Source organism: Sinocyclocheilus grahami, unplaced genomic scaffold (genome assembly GCF_001515645.1).
Source record: "Sinocyclocheilus grahami isolate Dianchi unplaced genomic scaffold, SAMN03320097.WGS_v1.1 scaffold490.1, whole genome shotgun sequence".
NCBI classification, from domain to species: domain Eukaryota; kingdom Metazoa; phylum Chordata; class Actinopteri; order Cypriniformes; family Cyprinidae; genus Sinocyclocheilus; species Sinocyclocheilus grahami.
The window spans coordinates 35,682-45,522 of record NW_015505669.1 but is presented as its reverse complement, the minus strand read 5'-3'; the positions used below and the strand labels follow the sequence as shown (position 1 = coordinate 45,522).

General features: G+C 38.4%; 1 protein-coding gene across 2 annotated transcripts; it reads right to left on the bottom strand.

Annotated features, from left to right (window-relative positions):
* Window positions 1-1,552: 1,552 nt before the first annotated feature.
* Window positions 1,553-9,562, bottom strand: ubald1a (UBA-like domain containing 1a). 2 transcript variants are annotated; one of them, XM_016236394.1, is made up of 3 exons: window positions 9,278-9,558; window positions 8,661-8,720; window positions 1,553-1,934 (listed from the first exon to the last, which is right to left on the bottom strand). In XM_016236394.1, the coding sequence occupies exons 1-3, from the start codon at window positions 9,383-9,385 to the stop codon at window positions 1,635-1,637; spliced, it is 468 nt and encodes a 155-aa protein (XP_016091880.1). In that variant the 5' UTR covers window positions 9,386-9,558; the 3' UTR covers window positions 1,553-1,634. The 2 variants fall into 2 exon arrangements, with proteins under 2 accessions (XP_016091880.1, XP_016091881.1); XM_016236395.1 differs by lacking the exon at window positions 8,661-8,720 and having other exon boundaries at window positions 9,278-9,562.
* Window positions 9,563-9,841: the final 279 nt, after the last annotated feature.

The following is a 9,841-nucleotide window of genomic DNA, read 5'->3' as shown; positions in this document are numbered from 1 at the left end:
AAATCAATCAATCAGTCAAATCTAACTGACCCCAAGCTTTTGAATGCCAGTTTATATGATTTCCAGCAAATTTTCTTTAAAAAAATAATAACTAAACTAATTGTATGTTGTTAGTTAGTTAGTTTTTTGGGGGGTGGGCCTGGTGAGAACTTGCAGAACAAGTGGCTTGACTGGGACAAAATTCTTCTGCAAGCAATTAATCACAAATATTACATTGTAGCATTTTAATGGACTTGATTTTCTCCCCATCTGCTATCACAGATTGATCACAGATCACAGTCAACATCATGCGGTTTCAGAGAGATTAGTCACATAAAATTATAGCTCAGGTCAGGCTTAAAAGAAAGTGCCCAGAACTCACTGCCTTGAGCAAAGAAACCAACAGGAAGGTCATGGGAAGAGGACATGCTTGCAGCTTCTAGGTGGGCCACTGAGCTGAACGGGTGTAGTAGGTGTTAATGCAGCAATCAGATCTCTCACTTACTATATCCTGCTGACTCATGCCCACTCGTTCATTCCAGCCCAAACTGTAGCAGACATAAACTAAATCTTAAAAAAGATAATATAACAGCGTTGCTTATAGTTTTCATCCAATAAGAAATTAAACTTTTTTTTTTCCTTCAGATTTATAATTTTTTTACATTAATGTCAAAAGAAAAAGCAGATGGGGCCAGAATTACAACTGGAATTGGAGTTTTCATCCTTTTTCCAAACCTGGAAATGAGACCGAATTCCCGAAAAGTGTTCATGTAGAATTCCCCCAAAAAGCAAGAAACTACAAAATGTGATATGCACATGAATATGTCATGCAAAGTGGCAAACATGTTGTATAGTAGTCTGGTTTAATGTAGCTTTAGCGGCATGGATTTACTCCCCTCAACTAAGAAACAACACAGCAAACCAGCTCCCCCCAAAACAGATTTAAATAAAACTAGAAACCATGATTATAAAATATCCAGATCTTTCAGAATCAAATTTCCAACCAATGTTTACAATCTTTGAGGATATCTTCCAGTCCGAGTGCGAAAAAGTGTTCAACTAGTGAGATTCCCTGATTGGTTGAATAGAGTCAGGTGACCAGTGAGGTACGAAAAGTCCCATTATCCAACGGGGGAGAGAAAATGTAAGTCCGATACACAATGTTTGAGTGTGTAAGTCTCACACACTGTACACATGAACGCTTGCATTGAATACTAGTTAGTTAAAAACCGCAAAAACAGATCGCTAATCCACATGCAACGTCAACTCTCGTCTTGCATAAAGAACACCAGATAAAAGAATAAAAAGTACAATGTGAGAAAAGTTGCTGCCTTAGATGCTAGACGTCCATCTTTGAGAAAATACCAGAAATAATCCACGGGCGCAATGATCGTAGTCCCATATACGTTAAACTACTCTTTTATTATAGAAAAAAGCTCGGTCAATTTCAGTTGCTCTCTTTCTGAGTAATACAATGTGCGCTTGTTTCTTTATTTCTCTTATTACCTTCGTTTTGGCTTTCACTCCTCTTCTGTAAATGTCCATGTTGCTTGGTTATTCTTGGTGTAACTCTCTCCCCCTCCATGTTTGGTGAATGAGAGAAAAACGAGTGCCCCTGACCCTCCCCTAACCCTCGCTCTGTGTAGTCCAGGCCCTCATCTCTCAGCCTCCATAGCGACGCTGGCCTTCTGTTCGGTTGCCGCTTGCTGGTTGACAGCTGAGGGCCAGCCTGGGGGCGGTTGGGCTTGTTGGGGGGAAGGCCCCTGTGTCCATAAGCCCTGCTGGTTTGGTATGGGTGGGGTCATGCCCCAGCTGACCGGAGGTGGAGGAGGTGAGGTGGCCATGCTGGGACTGCTGCTGCTGTTGAAGCTTTCCGAGGCTTTGAGTCGCGAGAACATGGTGAGGGCGTCGGGGAAGTTTGGTGGCGTTGCGGGTGTGTTGGCGGGGGTACACATCTAAAAAACAAACAAGATGAAGAATCACAAATGTGTTCTTGGATAATGCACATAATTTATCAAATTCAAAAATTCAATAATAAAAAATGTATCCAATTTAATCTGGCAAAACTGTTCAAAAGTTTGGGGTTAGGAAGATGTTTTCATGTTATGGAAATAAGTCTCTTATGTTCACCAAGGCTATATTTATATGATAAAAAAAGTAATATTGTAAAATATTATTACAATTTAAAATAACTGTTTTCTATTTTAATATATTTTGAAATGTCATTTATTCCTGTGAAGGCAAAGCTGAATTTTCTCCAGTCATCAGTGTCACATGATCCTTCAGAAATTGCAAATCAGAAATCAGTAAATTGTAATATGCTGTTTTGGTACTCAAGAAACATTTCTCATTTATTATCAATAAAATTAATAAAAGTATTTATTTCAAAATCTTACAGACCCCAAACATTTGAACAGTAGTGTAGAAATTTGTCTTAATACACTTTAATCAAATTAAATCAAAGGTAATCAAATCTTGTTCCATCTCTAAAATGATTTGCTTTAATTTCATGATTTGCGACAGATGTCACAAACCCCTTATTCATATCATAAAGAGGTCTCTATTCCCAAACCAAACAATTTCTGATAGATAAAATCAGGTCATGTCTTTCACAGTTTACAGGAGTAAAAATTTGTGAAAGCCATTTCATGTTGACTTTAAATACTACTTTAATATGCCTAACTAATAAAACACATTTTAAACCATATGACAAGCTGCTAAAAAATTAAATCCTGCTAAATTGTCCCAGCAGATCATTCCGACATTCCCTCCCTTCCTTTGCGTTCTCTCTCTCTCTGTGTTGATTGGTGCCTTGCCCTGGCATCACCCGCTCTGCCTTCCTCTGTGTGCAGTTCAGCTACTCCTTACCTCTGTGACCTCCCCATTGTCCTCTATGAACTCGCAGCAAATCGTGCATTTACAGAGGTACACAATAGGCCTCATGAGAGCACCCCCGTCATCCTGCGATGTTTTCAGCGGCAGGACAACATCACCAAAAATAAACACTTCAAAGGTCGCCACATATCTGCACAAGGCAGCAATCTGTGGGTTTAATGGGTTTAAGGACTAATATGTGGGGAGAAATCTAGAGATTTTGTCAATGAAAGCTAAATGAATGGACAGCATTACATTGCGATACTTCCTGGTGTGCCCTTGCACAGGTATGAGAAACATGTCCATATTGTCTTACTGCAGCAATCACATTGGCATCCGTGTCCCATCCTGTCAGCAACCTTGAATACTGCCGCCTGCAGTTTTTATTGACCCACCGTAAGGATATCTCTCCAAAAACCACAACAATCACCCCATTGTGGCTGGTCAAAAGTCTCAAATGGACCTCAGTGTCCCCGGATGGCTTTAATTCACAAGAGTGTTTACAACAGGAAATTTGAGGGATTAAGGGGGGGTTGAAAGCCCTCGGTTTTGGAGAGTCGCACAAAATGGCATCCAGCAATACATGAGCCTACTGGCCAGCTGTTGCAGATGTGAAGAAGACGGTCAGTGGCTTAACACGGCCATCAAAATGAGAGCAGATGCATCTGCAGATCCTCCATAATTCAGAAACGTTGACAAAGCGTGTTTCAAGAGGTGTGGTGTACATAACAAACATGCTCTGGCCGACAGCTGGGTTGCTATGGAAATATTTTGGTTGTGAGGACAGATCTGTTGATGAGAAATTAGGTCAGAGTTGGCGTAGAAAAACAACCTGCGGTGCACAGCCCAGTCTACTTTGTTATATTTCTTTTTTTTTTATTACATTTGATTTACTTGGAAACCCAGTGAATGTTATCTCTTTTGGGACACTGTTAAAGCTGAAGTGTGTAATTTCTGCTCTCTAGCATCACCAAACAGAACTGCAATATACATACAGGTGCATCTCAATGAATTAGAATGATGTGGAAAAGTTAATTTATTTCAGTAATTCAACTCAAATTGTGAAACTCGTGTATTAAATAAATTCAATGCACACAGACTGAAGTAGTTTAAGTCTTTGGTTCTTTTAATTGTGATGATTTTGGCTCACATTTAACAAAAACCCAACAATTCACTATCTCAACAAATTAGAATATGGTGACATGCCAATCAGCTAATCAACTCAAAACACCTGCAAAGGTTTCCTGAGCCTTCAAAATGGTCTCTCAGTTTGGTTCACTAGGCTACACAATCATGGGGAAGACTGCTGATCTGACAGTTGTCCAGAAGACAATCATTGACACCCTTCACAAGGAGGGTAAGCCATAAACATTCATTGCCAAAGAAGCTGGCTGTTCACAGAGTGCTCAAAGAGTTTGAAACAGTGTTCAAAGAGCCAGACTGTTCCAATCCACAAACAAGCAGTTTCTGGATTGGAACTGTCCTCCATTCCATTGAAAATACCTGGAAATATATAACATAAAACCAAGGAAGGCTTTGAAAATCCTTTGAACTAAAACAGTGATGCAAATCACCGCTCCATGTTTACACTGTAGCTTGGAAGTTCTAGTACAACCACTGTTTTGCATCCTTCATCATATGCATGTCTACATGACTCAGGGCTGGAATTATGAAAAGTGAACAGATGGTGCATGAAATATAATGATATGGTCTGTAATGAGATAATTGACGGTTCACTGCGGTGTTCCATTGTAACTGTAACAGTGTTGTACAACTGTGATCTGCTGTATGCGGATCTGTGAGTCTCTGAGAGAAAGAGAGATGCTGGGAGCTGTCGTCAAGCAGGCAGACAATGCCTTTAGGAGGTGCTTTGATATTTATAACAGTAATTTGTAATCACGTACTGCAGAGATGCAGAGGTTTTTCTGATCTCTGCACTCTATTATACCGTGTGTGTGTTCAAGTGTTTGCACATATGTGAACAAATGATCTCTCAGTTCAAGGCTTGATTATTAACCTGAGTATTTACACAGTACAGAGGGATTTCAGAGCAAAACAATAGGCAAGTATTGTCTAAAAACGGCTGATTTTCACAATGAAAACAAGACTTGATTCATACTTATGTATGTTAAAATCAAGGACATGATTCTACAGCCAATACTGGCTGCAATGTCCTCTGTCAAGTGATTGTGCAGGGATCATAAACCAGCAAAAGTTGTTCAATCAGAACAGTTGAAATATCATCAAACTGAAAGAGATCTTGGAGAGTAATGACATTTGCTCTCCAAGATAATTTTTAGAGGCCTTAAAGTCGTGATGAAACAGCAGCAGTTTCATGTAGGGCTGGGACTTGGATCTATGCATCATTTGACTGGATTTCGAGGTGTTGGCGTTGTACTCAAAAAGAGTTTGGTTTAAGTGGACTAAATGATTGGAGAAATCCTGCATACGTCACCGAAGAAGTTTTACTGGAAGGTCCAATTATGATATTTTGATTAAACGTTACAAGGTAAAAAAAACCATGCATAGATTAATTATTTATAATAAGATTTATAACATGCATTTAGAAAATAGGGTGAATGAATACTATAAAAACAGCGATTACTATATTAGCATTCACATCAACGGATAACACTCTGTTTATTATAATTGTGCATTGCATGTCGTCTGCTGCTTTAAATGCTCCAGCTCTTTAAAGCTGGGTGGATTCTGAATGGCTGTCTGTGTTTTTATTGTACATCAGCTGGAAAAACTGTTTTGAAAATTGATTACAAAGATATAATTTTTCTGTGCCATTACCATTATAGCTGTGGTGTGAACAAATGGCTCATAGAATTACGATTATTATAAAATTTTTTGTTATAGTTATCGTCCTTGGTGTGAATGGGCATTAAATACTGTAAAACACTATATGTATTATAAATTATGTCACACATCATATTATATAACTGAAGCTATAATTGTTCGAATTAAACATTTCTCATTCTTGTTTTTCAGTTACCTCACAAGCTAACGCTTAGTCTACTAGCTGCCACCTTGGCATTCCACTTACCGATCACATTTAGTCATTTAGCATACAATTTTATCCAAAGTGACTTGATGAACTTCACAAGCAATTAATTTACCATTCAAGAGGCAACAATATTGACAGTTCTGCAGTGACATGTTTCCATGTGTCAGCATACAAATCTAGTTCAGAAGAGAAAAGATCATTTTAAGGAAGTGACTCTGGTTGTGATTTCATTTAAATACTCATAAATTAGCCGCATTGCTTCCAAAGAGTAATAGGGAAGGCTATTTTGATCATCTAGAAGAATATAATGTGATGTTTTTGAACAGAATTTAAAAACAGATTTTTGAATCTGCAGGGAGCTACCAGCAGGGGCAATCTGGGCCATGCTAACCAGTTAAACCTTAAAGGGATAGTTCACTCAAAAATTTAAATTGTCATTAATTACTCACTCTCATGTCGTTCCAAACCCGTAAGACCTCCGTTCATCTTCAGAACACAAATTAAGTTATTTTTGATGTATTCTGACAGCTCTCTGACCCTACCATTGACAGCAAGGGTCCTAACATGATCAAGGTCCAGAAACGTAGCAAGGAGATCGGTAAAATAATCCATGTGGCATCAGGGGTTCAACCGTGATTTTACAAAGCTATGAGAATACTTTTTGTGCGCAAAAGAAAAAAAGATAACGACTTTATTCAACCATTTGTCTCGTCCGCGTCACCCTAGTGCCATTTTGGAGAGTATCCACTGAACGCAAACAGCGTATGCTGTTTTGTGTCAGCTGTCCCACGCGGATTCTTTATTTTCATTCAAATCAAAACGTAAACCGCGTATCCGTGTGCCGCAGCTGACACAGAACAGCATACGCTGTTTACGTTCAGTGGATATTCTCCAAAATGGCACTAGGGTGACGCACAGGAGATGATTTCTTGAATAAAGTTGTTATTTTTTTTCCATCAAAAATATCTTAATTTGTGTTCCGAAGATGAACTCTAAGATTACGCTATCCTTTCCCCACCTCTGTCTGTAAGGTGCAGGAATTCAGCTGTATCTCAGAATTAAAATATTGCCAACCCTTTCTTAGGTCACACTCAGGAACAAACCACAGTTAAAGTTACCAGAACTCGTACCCTTCCTTCTCAGCCCCAATGCCAGGAAAAGAGCCTTTTCTACTATTTGTGTTAAATCCTGTTTTAATTACCATACTTTAATTATGTAGATAACTGGCCATCTTAATAAGGCTTTTCTTTTTTCTTTGGACGTGACTTCATGGTCAGAGTTTCACTGAACAGAATACAAGAATTCCTTGGGCCAAATGTTAATTTCTCAAATTTTGCTCTGTACAGACCATTATTCTTTGGTAATGAAAGTTTGATGTCTAATACTCTTAAATTATAGACACCTATAGAACAGACATAAATCCTTGTTTAATAATTGATGACCTAAATTAAATTAGACTAAAATCATATGTCATAAAAAATGTTTATTTTTATAAAAGTACTGTAATATAAGTAGCCAATTATTCAATACTGAAGGGACAAAATTTAAATTTGTATAGCTCTGCAATTGAAAAACACAAAATAGATACACCCCTCTCAATGTCACAGTAGCTTTTTGTTGCTTTGCTGTAATAAAAAATTTATTTTGTAATATAATACAGTAACAAAAGGACATACATTACATGTCTTGATTTGCACATTTGTCCGGAGTGTATTTTATGTCACTATTAGTCATAAGCAATAAATGCATAATTTATTTGAATGGACAAAATCCAGAATATCCATCTTTTTTGTCCTACTTTCTGATTACATTGAAAGGGAGCAATTTCAGTGTGAATGACTTTTTCAGTTTCAGAACCCAGATTTCTTTATAAAATATAACTACGTTTGAAAGAGCTTTTTCTGTGTGATACCCAACTTTCTGTTTGAGTATTCAGCTCAGCGGGTGAGTTATGAGCTAACGTGGTCAGCAATTATTGTAGGACTACAGCAGCAGGGTCACTCTAGGAGACAAACATCTAACATTACATCTGTCCAAAGCATGATCTCAGCCCTTGACGATCTGCCCAATCACAACAATTATTTCCCAATAAATTGTTTAATAGTAAAATAAACATCAGCACATACAGATGTTCAGCTTCAGAGGCCTGAGCATGTGGCAAACTTTCATTGTGGCTGTGATGTTGTGCTTTACAAATAAATTATATAGGAATAGTTCACCCAAAAATACAAATTCTGCTCACTTTGCTCACATGTTGAGTAAATGATTTTATGATCAAAGACTACAGTCACCATCAGCGATTCTATTCCAAGAGCCAACAGATTCTGAAATGCTTAGGGACCCTCCAAACAAGACCAAACCAACACAAAAGAACACACAGATGTAAGCACACAAGTCTGCAGATTTTTTCATGCACTTATGACTTCACTGTCAATCAAAATAAGTCAGGGATCAAGGAATTAAACACTAGTTCTAGTCAGGAAGACACTGCTTATTGCTTGTGAGACTTTAACCTTGCGGTCATTATTTCATTTCATTTTTACTGCAACACTGAAATACTGCCTACCTCTGCACACTACAGTAATAACAGTGAACACAGTGTGTGTGTTTATTTCTAGAAGCCCCGTCTCTCGGCAACATGGCCGACACTATGGCTACAGCTTTACATTGTTATTGTTACAACCACGATGTAAACGGAGCACATATAGTCAGATAACAAACACATGTAATAGAAACAAAGTTAAATGTAATAAAGCAAACACTTATAAACAAAATTGACATATTTCATACTCACCATTTGATGATGATGACCGTACGGGATATTTGTCTCTTGAAAGAAGGCACTAAGGGCTGTCTGTGAGTGAGAGATCATAACACAGCATTACCTTACATGCTGTGTAATATGTAGCCTATTTAAACATATTTATATCACGCTAGACTGGGAAACTGTCGGAGTTTCACTTATTTCGGAGAGCTGGGAATGGCTGCAGGATTTAGGCTGATCTAAATGAAAAACGAAAGCACTACATTGTATCAGTGTTGAGCTCTGCTGGAGTGTAATCTGCCAGCGGTCATCTTCATTGCATGGCATGGGAAGCTAGTACAGTGTGTCATTGGGAAGGATTATAGTATTTAATCTGGAGTAAACTCTAATTGGATAGTAGTCTGTCTCTGTTGAGCTTTTCGCAATTGTTATACTATAGAATGTATGTATGTATTTAAGTGCCGTTTTATTCCAAAATAAAGCACATGCAGACGGTATTGATAGATGTGAGATGTCCAAGGAGGAAACGAAAACCTATTTAGATCATTGTTATTAGTCATTATTAAGGAATGACAACCAGACACGCGACAGAGTATGCAATGCATCACATAAACAATGCACTGGCGTAGGCATGCATATGCGCTTACCTCAAACTGCCAATGTGCCGCTTGCAAAAGCTGTTTCGCCTGGTCTGCGGCACATCCAGCTGTCAGGACGAACTGGTTTATCATAACTTGATGTTTGAGTTCATCCATATTCGCTGGTGTTTATTTCCGAGCCACGAACAATAGTGTTTTACCCGGGACTGTTTTTTTTTTAGATTTAGTCTCTCCGCTTTTCTCTTTCAGTCGTCCACCATTACAGCCGGTAGAGCAAACACAAATATTTACTGTAAGAGCGCTGGTGTAACGAGCGCCAGATGATCGACAGCATGAAGCAGCCAATCAGAGCGGGGCGGAGGTCATGGGAATTGTATGCGTCGGGATTCCACGTTTGTTGTGTTTCTGATGACACTGCATTAGTTTGCCGTATATACGCTGAAGCGCTCGAGATAGATGTTTACGATTTGCTTATACAATGGGACATTATCCATTCCGAAACAAAGAAAAGGCACATATAAACTACACGACAAGGATTAGACCGAGTACGTGTTTAAGTTGATCTTTTAACACCAAAACTACACATCCCGTCATGCAACGCTTTGTTTGTTA